General features: G+C 35.7%; 1 protein-coding gene across 1 annotated transcript in view; it reads left to right on the top strand.

Annotated features, from left to right (window-relative positions):
- Positions 1 to 18,419, top strand: part of LOC117329012 (ubiquitin carboxyl-terminal hydrolase-like) — a 78,179-nt gene that overhangs the window by 32,172 nt on the left and 27,588 nt on the right. The window contains exon 7 of the mRNA XM_033886692.1: positions 7,715 to 7,790. Within this exon, the coding sequence (XP_033742583.1) occupies positions 7,715 to 7,790 (76 nt within the window). The remainder of the gene's footprint in view (positions 1 to 7,714; positions 7,791 to 18,419) is intronic.

An 18,419-nucleotide genomic window follows, 5' to 3' on the forward strand; every position in this document is an offset into this window, starting at 1 on the left:
GCACACAATATATATACAAAGCTAATTAGGCCCAGTTAATTATAACAAGATTGACTGGTAAGCTGAATACAGTAGTCTACGTAACACTGGCCGCCATTTTGTATGTAGTGGAAACAATTCTACTGTCAGTGTGCTGGTCACTACTTTTAAATCAATGAAATAAATATTTCGACAGGAACATTTTTATATTGCAGACGATGAAATAAAGCAGTTTTTACGGTAAGATCGTAAGTTTATAAGGCCAGTTGGTCAGTGACTGCCGCACAAGATCAAGCAACTGATTTCAGCCTTTCAGGGGTACTGTAAAAGTGGAAATTTTCGCGGCGTGAAAATTTTCGCTTATTTCGCAAACATTAAATATCCGCGGAATTATCCACACACGAACATAATAACATGTGAAAATATTGACACACGAATATTTCCACCAATAAACTAAACACTATACAATCCAAGACGCAATTAAGTTCCTATAGTGGTATACCATATGTCGGCATTCAAGCGTCATATCGTCTGTGATGTGTAACATTGTCAAGGTCGGTCAAGAAACATGCATGGCTATAATAATTTAAGTAATGTGTAAAATGATAGTATTTTATCCAATTCAATATTTATTTATCATTAATTCTTCTTCATTTCCCAATAATTGTGATCATTACTACGTTAATGTTACTATACAGATTAATCCCTGAGCTGCTTGGCCATTTTGTAGCTATAGCCCCAAAACAGCACAGGTTTCATTTGTTACACAAAAGATAAACTTACTTGTAATAGAAATGTAAAATCTTTGTATGGTAACATACATTATTGCAATGAATGACCCATTTAATATATTGAAAATAAATAAATAGTATACATAAGCTGTTGCATTTGCGAAAGGGCTACTGTAGAAATAGGTATATTTGTTGGAGAATTAGGTCAGAACATCAATATGTCTGCTTTTAAATTGTCCAGTCTTATTTAATAATCTACCAAACTTACTTGATACCTGCAAAAGTAACCATTGCTAATTGAGACTGTTTTTGACTGGACATGAATGCTTATCACGTCACTCAGTATGGCTGGGTGGCCGATCCCTTCAACTTTACCATGGGTGGCACCTCGCGTGGCCTGTCTACTTGGCGTGAGTGAGGAGGTTTACAGGTAATACCATAATTGACAATAATTAAGTGATATTCAGTCGCAATTAAATAAGCAAAATACTAAGTTAACACTGTATTTGACAATACATGCATGATTTCTTAATTAGTTTGCCATACAACATGAGTATGGATATCGTATACATACATCGCTATACATTGTTGGGGCCTAAAGTTACAATCAGCTGTCTCGTGCGTGGTGTTTTTTTCAACACAAAAAACTGAATCAACGCTAAAATATGCTGTATACTGTATTTATGACTAAGCGAAAATTTCAATGCGTGAAAATATCCACTTTTATAGTATTTATCTTAATAAGTGTTCAAGAGGATGCCACAAACTATGTATATAACCGCATCAATCCAGTGGTTTAATAGAGTCTTCTGCTATGGAAGAGTTGCCAGATTGGATATTTCTTTGGTTATCACTTAAGTAGTTAAAATCACTAATTATAGCATTTATGGAACATATCTCTACAAACCATTAAAATCACTCATATTGACTATTATACCTGCAAACATCCTATAAATAATCTTGTTAAGATACCATGTCTATGCTCGTGACTCCAGGGCTTCCTTGGCTGGGGATCTGAACAACTATGTCCTAGTTCGTGTCGATTATAAACAATTAATACATAGAGGATATTGAATGGTTTCCTGTGTAATATAACATATATTTCACGAGTATGACAGAATATCGATATTTTTACGAGTGCAAAGCATTTGCACAAATGAAAAATATCTGAATATTCTGTCATGCGAGTGAAATATATGTTATATTTAACGGGAAACCATTCAGTTTTCTTTTTATTGCATTTCATAAACTTAAAAACAAAATTAAAAACATCGAAAAATTAATAGTCAAAAAGTGCGGGAATCAGTAATGACGTAATTTCTTTGTGACGTTACTCCACGTCAGCTTGACAGCGTCATTTTGAAAGGACTGATCAGCATAATTTAAGCGTTTTCTGCTGTTATCGGAGAATCTGTGCATGAATAGCTAACAACAAGTGAGTATTAAGTCAAAAACTAGTGGTTTATTACTACCTGTCATTGTTAACTCTAATTGCATAGCTTCGGTCATTAATAACATTTTATATATAGCTTCATGCAATTATGCATTATAATCAGTGTTGTTAATATGAAGCCTCTTACGTAATGTTACGTAGCATTACATATGCTGAAGTAATAAACCTCGGTTCTTCACCCAAACCTGATTGTTTATGTTGTTTATATTATGAATACCAAGGTCACGTAGAGACAACGCAAAGCAATAAAAAAAAAAAAAAAAATTCTTTATTTTTGGGAAAAAAACTAAATGACTTGTCATTTCCTGGCCTCTGATTGGTCGAAATTTCAGTATTGTCTGATTTTGTTGAAATTTGGTGTTTATGTACAGTATGGGACAGTCATCATTTTCATAACCTCACTTACACAATTTAAGAAAATGGCCCCCAATTTCCTGGACTCTTGATTGGTTGAAATTGCAATATTGTCTTGATTTTCATGAAATTTTGTATTTAGGGGAATTAGCGGGGCTGAGAATTCAATTTCATAGCCACAGCAACTACACGATGGTTTCTGATTGGTTGAAATTTAGACATTGATAGATGAAAATTGGTATATATGAGGGTGTTTGAGGGACTTCTGTAATGGTTCCCATGGATGAAAGTGTTTAATATTAATACTGAATTCAGTATTTTGGAAATATTTTCCCCAATATATGCCTATGTGAAAATATTGATAAAAACCAGCTATTTCAGTATTTCAGGAACCAGGACGCTTTCACCCATGAGTTCCCCATTACAATGAGTACTTGTAATTAAGCCCCCAAATGAAGTTTTGGGTCTTATATACCGGTACCCCTGCAATGAAATTGGGGGGTATACTGGGATCACTATATCTGCCTGTATATATGCCATCCGCAGATGTTGAGTACTCGTCCTTATCATGTGAACCAATTTCAATGAAATTTCACACAAAAATAAAATACCATATATATATATAGATGTTCATGTGACTTTTTAAGCCCACCATCATCAGATGGTGGGCTATTCAAATCGCCGTGTGTCCGTGGTCCGTGGTCCGTGGTCCGTGGTTCGTCCTCCATCCCTCCGTCCCTCTGTCCGTAAACAATTCTATTTCTCAGAAAGTCCTGAAGGGATCTTTCTCAAATTTCATATGTAGGTTCACCTTGGTGCCTAGTTATGTTATTCATATTGCATTTTGAGACTAATCGGAAAAGAACATGGCCGACATTCAGCCATCTTGGATTTTGACAATTGAAGTTTGTTATCGCTATTTCTCAGAAGTCAGAAAGTACTGAAGGGATCTTTCTCAAATCTCATATATCAGTTCACCTTGGTGCCTTATTATGCATATTGCATTTTGAGACCAATCAGAAAACAACATGGCCGACAGACAGCCAACTTGGATTTTGACAATAGTTATGCATAGTGCATTTTGGAACCATTCCGAAAACAACATAGAGAAATTCATAACATATTGAATTCATTTGGACTGAAACTAAAACAGCTAATGTATAAACAACATCTGTGGCTGGGTATCATTTATCCTTAGATTGACAGTTCTAGTTTTATTAAGGTACAGAAATCAAGTTTACAATTCCAGGTGGTCAACTGTTATTTGGTTTCTTTAAAATATCTTGTGTTACACTCTGACTTTATCTAGTACTTCTTCCAAGAAAGTTTTAATTATTAAGTGCTTACATGGGATATTATTATTGATATCATGATTAGAAATGTCAAGATTACACCTCCTGTTAATAGAAAAATCAAACTGCACTGTGTTTTGTGGCCAACTGCATTCAAGATTTCTTCACTGTTTCCTAATTGGAATACTTTTCAGACAATACACCATTGTCTACTTTATGTATTTTCCTGTTTCTTATATATGAATATTTACAAAGGCTTTATTGCCTAATGATGAATATAAGTTGCTTAAATTGTGTGCTGTTTCTTTCTTTATGTTGTTGTTTGAAATTATACCAAAACCTGAAACTTTTGTGATGCAAAGGAGGTGGTGCATGGCGGCCCACGGCCGAATCTTATTTTATGCATGATATTATGATAGACTTTTACCAAATACATGTCATTTTAGACACTAAAACGAAAATTGGCAAATGCTGTATACGCAGCGCCACCTAACATGATTTCTGTAAAAAATGTGTACCCTCCCTTTTAAATTCAATATATTTTTCGTACAAAAGTACTTGATAAATTTCATATTGCATTGATAGTCTCATGTGATGTTATATTTTATAAAAACATGTGTGTTTAGTATGAATTTGTATAATAGAAAGTGTAATTACAGCTTTTTTAACAAAATTATCAGTAAAAAATTTACCTTCTTGAAATTTTCTTTTATTTGTTAAGTAGATAAAATGTAATAAGCGTTGGAGTACTATCAAATTTTGCTTTTAAAAAATAGATAAAATGTAATAATCGTTGGAGTACTATCAAATTTTGCTTTTAAAAAATATGTTTGCATATTAGTCTTAATACACAACCAAAAAAATCATCAAAAATTACTGGATAACAAAAGATTTTTGCATACAAAGAAAGGTCATGAAGTTAATTGTATTAAAAAACCAAGGGTTAAAAAGGAGCACCCTGTCTGACACAAGCAGTAAAGTCTGATTGCATTGTTATTTTTGTTGGATTATTCTATAACAATAACATATACATTGTGTTACATACATGTACATACTGCAATAAGCAAATATAATCTTTGGATTCAATATTCTAGTCTAGATAAAGAGAAACCCATTTCTGGTTATTATTGTACTTGTCCTGCTGGTCAAAGAACGGTTGGTATGTGTGCGCATACGGCAAGACAAAAATATGTTTCCGGGGGAAAAAAAATCGCTGTGGGCCGATTTTCCCCTCCTATGCACCAAACCTCCTTTATGGATATTTTTAAGATCCTGTAGGATGGATATATGTTTGGCTAGATCTGACCCACATTCTTTCCTTGTTAGATTTAGTATGTCCAATCCTGTGACCTCGATAGATCCATTGTTTTATTCCAATCCTGTGACCTCGATAGATCCATTGTTTCATTCCAATCCTGTGACCTCGATAGATCCATTGTTTTATTCCAATCCTGTGACCTCGATAGATCCATTGTTTTATTCCAATCCTGTGACCTCGATAGATCCATTGTTTTATTCCAATCCTGTGACCTTGATAGATCCATTGTTTTATTCCAATCCTGTGACCTCGATAGATCCATTGTTACATTCCAATCCTGTGACCTCGATAGATTCATTGTTACATTCCAATCCTGTGACCTTGATAGATCCATTGTTTTATTCCAATCCTGTGACCTCGATAGATCAAGTCTTTCATTCCAATCCTGTGACCTCGATAGATCCATTGTTTTATTCCAATCCTCTGTGACCTTGATAGATCCATTGTTTTATTCCAATCCTGTGACCTTGATAGATCCCATTGTTTTATTCCAATCCTGTGACCTCGATAACTCCATTGTTTTATTCCAATCCTTGTGAACCTTGATAGATCCATTGTTTATTCCAATCCTGTGACCTCGATAGATCCATTGTTTTATTCCAATCCTGTGACCTCGATAGATCCATTGTTACATTCCAATCCTGTGACCTCGATAGATCCATTGTTTTATTCCAGTCCTGTGACCTTGATAGATCCATTGTTTTATTCCAATCCTGTGACCTCGATAGATCCATTGTTACATTCCAATCCTGTGACCTTGATAGATCCATTGTTACATTCCAATCCTGTGACCTTGATAGATCCATTGTTTTATTCCAATCCTGTGACCTTGATAGATCCATTGTTTCATTCCAATCCTGTGACCTCGATAGATCAAATCTTTCATTCCGATCCTGTGACCTTGATAGATCCATTGTTTTATTCCAATCCTGTGACCTCGATAGATCCATTGTTACATTCCAATCCTGTGACCTCGATAGATCAAGTCTTTCATTCCGATCCTGTGACCTTGATAGATCCATTGTTTTATTCCAATCCTGTGACCTCGATAGATCCATTGTTTTATTCCAATCCTGTGACCTTGATAGATCCATTGTTTTATTCCAATCCTGTGACCTTGATAGATCCATTGTTTCATTCCAATCCTGTGACCTCGATAGATCCATTGTTACATTCCAATCTTGTGACATTAATAGATCCAGTGTTACATTCCAATCTTGTGACCTTCCTGTGACCTTCCTGTGACCTTAATTCTCAGAATTTTGGGATGATAAAGTTATAGGGACATCACGGTTAAACAAATTTCTATTTTGAATTTTTTTCATATGACGAGTATTGGATATATCTTTAAAAAAATAACCTTATGAACAATAACCATTCGAAATTGATAATATATGTACATAAAAAACATTGATTATTAATTATAAAAAGGTTATCACAATTCGTTGATCAATAGTCAGGATATGTAAATTTTGTCACATACACGATAAAACGCATGTGCACAACAAACTAAAACACCTGAAAACAAAAATGGCTTTCAACGTGAATCGATTGCGGTTGAAAACAATAACAGCTTCTGCAATAAAGAAAATAATGGCCAAATGGGTCAAACACAATCCTAGAATTACACTGGGGAAGCAGTACAATAGATTGGAACAGTTCAATCATGAAAACAGCAGTAATACGGACACTGCTCGTAATATTTATACAATCTGTACCAGTACATCGCTACTGTCACTATACTATATGTAGTGTTCACACTTATTTACACATAAATATTTGCGTCGGAATATGTACAGAACGTGTTATTATTTAACATTTAAACCACTGTATAATATTGTTATCCAACTAACCCAGATGGAATATTTCGACTTGTAAACTATCGTGTGTTTGTCTTTACAAATGTAAATGCCTCGATTTCAAAACAGTCACGTGATGATTTAAAAATAATTTCCGCACTAAATTAGAGGGGGATTCCCAACTAAATCGAGTGGTCAAGCTGGACATAGAGATCGACTGTGAATATTGGGATAGCACAGAAACATAACTCGGGGTTAGCACAGGCCTTGAGAAAGCCTTGAATTTCACCTTGGGCATTGAAAAGCCTTGAATTTCATTCTGGGTCTTGAAAAGCCTTGAAAATTGGTTTACAGCCTTGAAAAATCCATTGAATATTAAGGTTTCATTAGGATAAGTGAAACCCTGGCCACTGATCATTTGGATTCAACTTTGTCTTTGCCGCTTCCACTACAAATGTTAATAATTACCATGTCAAGTTGTATTTTGATCAAGTGGACAGTTATAAGTTGCCTTTTTGTTCTCTTGTTCCCTCTCAAGATGACTTAGATGACGGGTAAAATGGGCCTTGGATATTTAATTAAGACATTGAAAAAGCCTTGAAATGGCCTTGAATTTGGTTTGACATAATCCGTATGAACCCTGTAACTGGATATGAACAAAACATGTACATTCAATGAAAATAACAATGTTTTTACCGTGATGTCCCTTTAAACCTTGATAAATTTTTTTTTTTTCAATTGATGTTTTTGATATAATACTAATTCTTTTTCTTTTTTGTTTCTTTCAGCCTCCTTCTGCAGAGGACCATGTCAATACACATTTCGTGGCTTTCATATGTAACGAAGGCAACCTTTATGAAATGAGTAAGTACACTCACTCTGGGTAAATGGTTAACCATTAGATTTTGTAGAGAGACAGAATTTAATTTTCTAAGGTCATGTGGACAAGAAGTGGTCTCCAATAACGATCATTTCTTAAATTAATTTAAAAGAATTCTGAGTGCAAATCATCTGTTATTTGATTGAAAAAAACATTTTGTTGATTAAGTCTCTATTTAGGTACAAACTGGGTTCATTTTACCAGGTAATTACTTGCTTTCAACTGACTTAAAATGTGTTTGGGTAACCAATGTATTAACCAATGGAATTCTATAATAACTCTAAAATAGAAGAACCTGATTATCTGCAGTAAATCCTTTTTTGTGTCCCCTGCACGGAACAAAGACATCAATGATTTACATTATTTTGACTTCTTGTGAGTTAATAAGTAGATTGAGAAAGTACAGGTGTACATAAAATGCTGTGTGCATGATTACAACCTACAAGTGTCCATCTGTCTATAATCTGTATGACTACAGTTCTATAACCTACAAGTGTCCATCTGTCTATAAACTGTCTGACTACAGTTCTATAACCTACAAGTGTCCATCTGTCTATAATCTGTCTGACTACAGTTCTACAACCTACAAGTGTCCATCTGTCTATAAACTGTCTGACTACAGTTCTATAACCTACACGTGTCCATCTGTCTATAATTTGTCTGACTACAGTTCTATAACCTACAAGTGTCCATCTGTCTATAATCTGTCTGACTACAGTTCTATAACCTACAAGTGTCCATCTGTCTATAAACTCTGACTACAATTCTACAACCTACAAGTGTCCATCTGTCTATAAACTGTCTGACTACAATCCTACAACCTACAAGTGTCCATCTGTCTATAATCTGTCTGACTACAATTCTACAACCTACAAGTGTCCATCTGTCTATAATCTGTCTGACTACAGTTCTATAACCTACAAGTGTCCATCTGTCTATAAACTGTCTGACTACAGTTCTATAACCTACAAGTGTCCATCTGTCTATAAACTGTCTGACTACAATTCTACAACCTACAAGTGTCCATCTGTCTATAATCTGTCTGACTACAATTCTACAACCTACAAGTGTCCATCTGTCTATAATCTGCCTGACTGCAAGTTCTATAACCTACAAGTGTCCATTTGTCTATAAACTGTCTGACTACAATTCTACAACCTACAAGTGTCCATCTGTCTATAATTTGTCTGACTACAGTTCTACAACCTACAAGTGTCCATCTGTCTATAAACTGTCTGACTACACTTCTATAACCTACAAGTGTCCATCTGTCTATAATTTGTCTGACTACAATTCTACAACCTACAAGTGTCCATCTATCTATAAACTGTCTGACTACAGTTCTACAACCTACAAGTGTCCATCTGTCTGACTACAATTCTACAACCTACAAGTGTCCATCTGTCTATAATCTGTCTGACTACAATTCTACAACCTACAAGTGTCCATCTGTCTATAATCTGCCGGACTACAATTCTACAACCTACAATTTGACCTTAAAATTTTCATATGAAATTGACCTGAATTGACATGAAGATATTTGCTTGTGTAAGTAGTCAGATGTGCATGACAATGTCTTCAGTTTCCTTGTTTCGACCAAGAGCTACTAGAATGAAATATTCTTCAGTGTTAAACATGTATGCTAGTAGATATGGATGGTTGATTTTTTTTACCTTATCTGCCCAAAGGGCAATTGAGCTTATGCCGTGGTGCAACGTCGGTTGTCCGGACCTCCAGTGTCAACATTTTCCTTCAAAAAACTTCTTCTCAATAAGCATGAGGCACAGAGGCACCTGATATTGGTCCTGTGGCATACTGGAGTGAAGGGCTACCAAGTTTGTTCAAATGAATGACCTTGACTTTCATTCAAGGTCACAGGGGTGAAGGGCTACCAAGTTTGTTCAAATGAATGACCTTGACCTACATTCAAGGTCACAGGGGTGGAACAGGCTATAATTTTTTAACAACATCTTCTCAATATCCACAAGGCCCCTAGAGTTGATATTGGGCCTGTAGCTTGCTGGAATGATGGGCTACCAAGATTGTTTAAATGAATGACCTTGACCTACATTCATGGTCACAGGGGTCAAAGAAGCTGAAATACTTCAAGACGTCTTCTAAATAACCAACAGGCCCAGGGAGATGATATTGGGCCTGTAGCATGCTTGGGTGAAGAGCTACCAATTTTGTTGAAATAAATTACCTTGACCTACAGTTCATTCAAGGTTACAGGGGTCAAATAAGCTAAAATCTTAAAATAACTTCTCAAAAGAAAAGAGGCTTAAATCTTGAAAGAATGATTTCTTGATAGCTAAGAGACTGTGTGACCTGATATTAGGCCAATAGTATGCTGGAATGAAGGATTAGAAAATGCATATACATGAATAAACCTAGCTTATAGGTGTACTCTGATATTTGAATATAGTGATCAGCATAGTATTTGTAGAAATGACCTAGATCAACTTCAGAGTTTCTGTAGAACCAGGTGAGTGATACAGGCCCATTGAGACTTTTTTGTCTTTTGTTGACATTTTGAATATTTTGTTCATATTGCAACAACAAAGTTCTACTACCTATGTAAAGATATCATAATTTAAACTGATGGTTAAGGCCTATGGGCTTCTTATCTCCATACAGTTTTTACACCAGTTAGATCATATGTACAATGTTACCAAGTAGGATATATCTGCTGTATACAAATTCATATGGAGACTTCATGCTTCAGTCGCATTGGGAGTCTGGGGAGTAATACTTTTGGTTTGGAAATTTTAGCAGACATTAGAATCACCACATTGGTTTATATGAACAAATTTGTTTCACATTGGTTTAAGTGTCCTTAAGATCTTGAATAAAACTTATAAATTACGGGTAAGTAATGATATAAATCTTTGATAATAAAACTTTTGAACTGATACAAACTCCGTTTACCAAACTATTTTTTTTTCTAACATAGATACTATTGAAAACGCTTTACTGACTGCTGTATCAAGGACAGTCGACAGAAATGTTATGGGTCACCAGAGTGTTAAAATTGTCAGTCTAGGGCTGAAGATATTGGATGTTATGTTCAGAGTAATACAGGTTAGGAAAAGTAGGTTTACAATTCTCAATACTATATAAAAGTTAAAATAAATAAGATCTATGAAAATTAAATCATTCATTAGGTTAGCTATTTTGATTACTTGACTTAATGTAAAAAGAGGTTCTTGTGTGCATAATATTGCGAATGAATACATTGGACCCACAATAATCCGGCTATCAATAGTCCGGAAATTCAGATTCCGAAAAAAGTCGGGGTCAGTCACCCGTGTCGACAGGTGAACAGCTAGCTGGCTTGACGCACTGAGTAGTCATAGCAATCACTGTGAGGTCTTAACCCCAGGCATTTACCTGTGCAGCTCAGTTTTTGTAACAGTACTCTGCTTTTGAATAGTACTGGTCCTGTTTTTTAGCCCACCATCATCAGATGGTGGGCTATTCAAATCGCCCTGCGTCCGTGGTCCGTCGTCCGTCCGTCCCTCCGTCCGTCCGTAAACAATTCTTGTTATCGCTATTTCTGAGAAAGTACTGAAGGGATCTTTCTCAAATTTCATATATAGGTTCCCCTTGGTGCCTAGTTATGCATATTGCGTTTTGAGACCAATCGGAAAACAACATGGCCGACAGGCAGCCATCTTGGATTTTGACAATTGAAGTTTGTTATCGCTATTTCTGAGAAAGTACTGAATGGATCTTTCTCAAATTTCATATGAAGGTTCCCCTTGGTGCTTAGTTATGCATATTGCATTTTGAGACCAATCAGATAACAACATGGCCAAAAGGCAGCCATCTTGGATTTTGACAATTGAAGTTTGTTATCGCTATTTCTGAGAAAGAACTGAAGGGATCTTTCTCAAATTTCATATGTAGGTTCCCCTTGGTGCTTAGTTATGCATATTACGATTTGAGACCAATCGGAAAACAACATGGCCGACAGGCAGCCATCTTGGATTTTGACAATTGAAGTTTGTTATCACTATTTCTGAGAATGTACTGAATGGATCTTTCTGAAATTTCATATGTAGGTTTCCCTTGGTGCCTAGTTATGCATATTGCATTTTGAGACCAATCTGAAAACAACATGGCCGACAGGCAGCCATCTTGGATTTTGACAATTGAAGTTTGTTATCGCTATTTCCGAGAAAGTACTGAATGGATCTTTTTGAAATTTCATATGTAGGTTTCCCTTGGTGCCTAGTTATGCATATTGCGTTTTGAGACCAATCAGAAAACAACATGGCTGACAGGCAGCCATCTTGGATTTTGACAATTTAAGTTTGTTATCACTATTTCTGAGAAAGTACTGAATGGATCTTTCTGAAATTTCATATGTAGGTTTCCCTTGGTGCCTAGTTATGCATATTGCGTTTTGAGACCAATCAGAAAACAACATGGCTGACAGGCAGCCATCTTGGATTTTGACAATTGAAGTTTGTTATCACTATTTCTGAGAAAGTACTGAATGGATCTTTCTGAAATTTCATATGTAAGTTTCCCTTGGTGCCTAGTTATGCACATTGCGTTTTGAGACCAATCTGAAAACAACATGGCCGACAGGCAGCCATCTTGGATTTTGACAATTGAAGTTTGTTATCGCTATTTCTGAGAAAGAACTGAAGGGATCTTTCTCAAATTTCATATGTAGGTTCCCCTTGGTGCTTAGTTATGCATATTGCGATTTGAGACCAATCGGAAAACAACATGGCCGACAGGCAGCCATCTTGGATTTTGACAATTGAAGTTTGTTATCGCTATTTCTGAGAAAGTACTGAATGGATCTTTCTGAAATTTCATATGGAGGTTCCCCTTGATGCCTAGTTATGCTTATTGCATTTTGAGATCAATTGGAAAACAATATGGCCGACAGACCGCCATCTTGGATTTTGACAATTGAAGTTTGTTATCTCTATTTCTTAAAGTACTGAATGGATCTTTCTCAAATTTCATAAGTAGGTTCCCCTTGGTCCCTTGTATTGCATTTTTGGACCAGTCTGTCCTGAAAACAACCTGGCAAACAAACAGCCATTATCGTTAAATCTCAAATTTCTTATATAGCTAGGATTCCCTTGTTTGAAAAGTACTGGAGGGATGTCTCAATTTGCACAGATTAGTAAAATGAAGGGAAAAGTAGAGAAAAGATCAATCTGACATGGAACCTATGAAGATCATTCAATGGTGGGCGCCAAGATCCCTCTGGGATCTCTTGTTTCAAATGTAATGCAGATGATAGCTATGATATCAACAATGTTATTCCAAAGTTAGTACATACGAATCATTAACTAAAATATGTAACCAAGATATGATTTAATATACGGAAAGAATATCATATCAGTTTATCTGTAATATGTATACAATTCACACTAAACAAAATTTAGATATTGTTTAAATAGAAGGTGTTTCACAAGACATCAGCTGAAAGATTTTTTTATATAACTGTTATTTGAGGTTTTTTTAACCTTGGTAAAAATGACAAAACATTGACTGTTGGTAAGTTGTTTATTTGATGTTTTTTACGTAAAAATCACAAAATGTGGACAATTAGCCTTGGTGCTATATGTTAACATTCTGTAGGGTCTTTATCTTACGTAAAAATACTTTTTAAGAAATCAGATGGTACTTACAGTAGCAGTAAGTACATGTATTACATGTATGTTGTTTTAAGTCACCATGACTGAGTAAACCATTTCATTAAATAAATCTTTACACTGGTCACACTATACAACACACAACACAATTCTGCATTGTGTAATCGTAGCTGTCGTTACTTGGTTACTAGCGGTTGTACTGCCGCCATCTTTAATTAGTCAATATTAATAAAAAGTCATCCCTGCATGCAACAAATATCCAAATTTCACTTTAATTTGAGTCAGAAAAAAAATCTTTTGGTTTTAAGAAGTTATTGTATGTCACAAAATATTGTGTGTGTTTTTTTTTTGAATTTAAGAAAGAAGGGGAGATAATTTGATAAATACATTTAGTAATATTTCAGAACAAAATATAAAAAAAAGTTTCTTTTGTATCCATTAGACCATTTTGAGTTTTGTTTTGTCTTGGACTCCACAAAATCATAATATATTCTTGGGTTTTTAATGGAAATGTCTTTTTAATAAATATTTAACCCTTCAGATTTATAAATATATATATATGTATAAAGTGTATGCTTTGATTTAGCTTCTGAAAATGTTAAAACTGACTGGTCTACTGAATGCCCTGTTCAGTGACAAGTTATTAATGGCAGTTTCATGTTAACTGGTTGGTGTGATAACTTTGACCTGTCTATAGTATAAAGGCAACCTGTCTATAGTGACCATTTTTCTGCCTCCCCTTGAACAGTCTTTATAGGCAGGTTTGACTGTATTCACGAAAATATCCCAAATTATTTATGAAGTATTAGTTAAACATTTCCAAGTGTATATAATCAAGGGAAATAACTCTTTTGCGACAGATTTATTTGTAAAGTCAACAAAATTTGGCAGTCCTGAAAACTCGTAATCTGGATGGTATGGGCTGGGAATGAAGGTGTCCGGATTTTTGAGGGTCAACTCTATGCAAAACCAGAATATTGAAATCCAGTTGCAAATTTGATGTGCACACTGATGCTGATAGAATTACATTGTCTATAGTTGGTGAGATTATACCTAGCAATAGGCTGTCATGTCGGTGGTAAACCAGTAACTTACGCCCAAATAATACTGACTATAGTTGGTGAGATTATACCTAGCAATAGGCTGTCATGTAGGTGGTAACCAGTAACTTACGCCCAAATAATACTGACTATAGTTGGTGAGATTATACCTAGCAATAGGCTGTCATGTAGGTGGTAACCAGTAACTTACACCCAAATTATACTGACTATATTAGTTGGTGAGATTATACCAAGCAATAGGCTGTCATGTAGGTGGTAAACCAGTAACTTACGCCCAAATAATACTGACTATAGTTGGTGAGATTATACCTAGCAATAGGCTGTCATGTCGGTGGTAAACCAGTAACTTACGCCCAAATTATACTGACTATATTAGTTGGTGAGATTATACCTAGCAATAGGCTGTCATGTCGGTGGTAAACCAGTAACTTACGCCCAAATTATACTGACTATATTAGTTGGTGAGATTATACCTAGCAATAGGCTGTCATGTCGGTGGTAAACCAGTAACTTACGCCCAAATTATACTGACTATATTAGTTGGTGAGATTATACCTAGCAATAGGCTGTCATGTCGGTGGTAAACCAGTAACTTACGCCCAAATAATACTGACTATATTAGTTGGTGAGATTATACCTAGCAATAGGCTGTCATGTCGGTGGTAAACCAGTAACTTACGCCCAAATAATACTGACTATATTAGTTGGTGAGATTATACCTAGCAATAGGCTGTCATGTCGGTGGTAAACCAGTAACTTACGCCCAAATTATACTGACTATATTAGTTGGTGAGATTATACCTAGCAATAGGCTGTCATGTCGGTGGTAAACCAGTAACTTACGCTCTAATAATACTGACTATATCAGTTGGTGAGATTATACCAAGCAATAGGCTGTCATGTCGGTGGTAAACCAGTAACTTACGCCCGAATAATACTGACTATAGTTGGTGAGATTATACCTAGCAATAGGCTGTCATGTAGGTGGTAAACCAGTAACTTACGCCCAAATAATACTGACTATAGTTGGTGAGATTATACCAAGCAATAGGCTGTCATGTCGGTGGTAAACCAGTAACTTACGCCCAAATTATACTGACTATATTAGTTGGTGAGATTATACCTAGCAATAGGCTGTCATGTCGGTGGTAAACCAGTAACTTACGCCCAAATTATACTGACTATATTAGTTGGTGAGATTATACCTAGCAATAGGCTGTCATGTCGGTGGTAAACCAGTAACTTACGCCCAAATTATACTGACTATATTAGTTGGTGAGATTATACCTAGCAATAGGCTGTCATGTCGGTGGTAAACCAGTAACTTACGCCCAAATTATACTGACTATATTAGTTGGTGAGATTATACCTAGCAATAGGCTGTCATGTAGATGGTAAACCAGTAACTTACGCCCAAATTATACTGACTATATTAGTTGGTGAGATTATACCTAGCAATAGGCTGTCATGTCGGTGGTAAACCAGTAACTTACGCTCTAATAATACTGACTATATCAGTTGGTGAGATTATACCAAGCAATAGGCTGTCATGTCGGTGGTAAACCAGTAACTTACGCCCGAATAATACTGACTATAGTTGGTGAGATTATACCTAGCAATAGGCTGTCATGTAGGTGGTAAACCAGTAACTTACGCCCAAATAATACTGACTATAGTTGGTGAGATTATACCTAGCAATAGGCTGTCATGTCGGTGGTAAACCAGTAACTTACGCCCAAATTATACTGACTATATTAGTTGGTGAGATTATACCTAGCAATAGGCTGTCATGTCGGTGGTAAACCAGTAACTTACGCCCAAATTATACTGACTATATTAGTTGGTGAGATTATACCAAGCAATAGGCTGTCATGTAGGTGGTAAACCAGTAACTTACGCCCAAATAATACTGACTATAGTTGGTGAGATTATACCAAGCAATAGGCTGTCATGTAGGTGGTAAACCAGTAACTTACGCCCAAATAATACTGACTATATTAGTTGGTGAGATTATACCAAGCAATAGGCTGTCATGTAGGTGGTAAACCAGTAACTTACGCCCAAATAATACTGACTATATTAGTTGGTGAGATTATACCAAGCAATAGGCTGTCATGTAGGTGGTAAACCAGTAACTTACGCCCAAATAATACTGACTATATTAGTTAGTGAGATTATACCAAGCAATAGGCTGTCATGTAGGTGGTAAACCAGTAACTTACGCCCAAATAATACTGACTATAGTTGGTGAGATTATACCTAGCAGTAGGCTGTCATGTCGGTGGTAAACCAGTAACTTACGCCCAAATAATACTGACTATATTAGTTGGTGAGATTATACCAAGCAATAGGCTGTCATGTAGGTGGTAAAACCAGTAACTTACGCTCTAATAATACTGACTATAGTTGGTGAGATTATACCTAGCAATAGGCTGTCATGTAGGTGGTAAACCAGTACTTCCTCAAAGAACACTGCCTATAGTCGACAAAACAAAACCTAGCAATTTGTGGAGTCGTTTAGGTGGTAAACCAGTAACTTCCTCACAGAACACTGTCTACAGCGGACCCTCGATAATCCGAACACCTTCGTTCCCAGCCCAAACCATCCGGATTACAAGTTTTCTGGACTGCCGAATTTCATCTACCAGTTCAAAAAAATTGTCGTGTAAGAGTAATCTCCCTTTTCTATATACAATGTGGGACATTTAAATGACATACTTACATTTCATAAACACGTCTAATTGTCAGTCTTTTTTAAAATAAATATACTTATGTTTCTGATATGATTCTTGTTTTGTTTTATTTTGTTGAAACTAAAAAATTATCAATGTTTTTAAAAGAACATGTAAAGTGAAAGTTGTTTTATTTTTCAATCTCAACGTCAAAGAGTATATACAAACCGATGTTTCTGAGCTACACCGTGCAGTATAATCTTCACTTTGTTGTGCATTGTATAATGTGACCCTTATGAAGCATTTTACTATACGTGTACTTGTATATATTTGTGCCTGAATCGGGTAAGTCAGTCAGAACAAGCACTCGGATAGCAGGCATATGTGACCTACAAACAACACACGTGTCACGTCCGGAGGTTCACAAACGACTAGCAATTACAAACGTTAAATACCTGAAATAAAAGACACGGTATATTAACGGTTTTTTACCTTAAAGCTGACAGTGCAAGTTAAAAAGCATCCAATTGAAATTTAAAAAAAATAATACATGTACAGATTTCCAAAAATCGTTTCCGAGACATCCCCCAATTATGGTTGTGTCGTATCTAAGGACGGGCAGACATTTTTGTTTTTTGTAATGCGTAGATACGAGCCGCTATAAAAGCGCGTGCGTTCATTGAGACAAGTATCAGTCTATCGATACACGCGCATAGCGACACATCTCTCCATTATACATAGTATACGTTCTCAATACAAACGCAAATGAGTTTTTGTTCACATTACGGAACTTGAATATGGAATTTGAAGAGGTAACTTTATATATACATATATATTTTATTTTACAATAAAAGAAAGAAAAGAAAGTATTGACAACACAAACTATTTGGGCCCCAACAAAACATGTACCTAATGAAATTATAAACAGAGTAAATATGAGTAAATTCCTACCTGAGTCTTTCCAGTGGGATATGCAGCAAGAACAACTTTACAACTGTTACATCATTATATCCATAGTTTCCATCGAAATATTTTCCGTGTCTTCGAACAAATGTATTATTTGTGCACGTGCCATAACGCAATTAAAACGTGATAAAACCGCACAACAGCCCTAGTGTTGTGTAGACAATAGGAAAACATCCGAGGAGTGCTAGTGTGGGATACGAGTAAAAATCGGAACTCCTCGGACTGTTTACTTGTTATGAAAATGGCTGCACCCACGAAAAACACGTGAGAAGATGGATAGAGTATTTGGG

This window comes from Pecten maximus, chromosome 6, assembly GCF_902652985.1.
Source record: "Pecten maximus chromosome 6, xPecMax1.1, whole genome shotgun sequence".
Taxonomy (NCBI): Eukaryota; Metazoa; Mollusca; class Bivalvia; order Pectinida; family Pectinidae; genus Pecten; species Pecten maximus.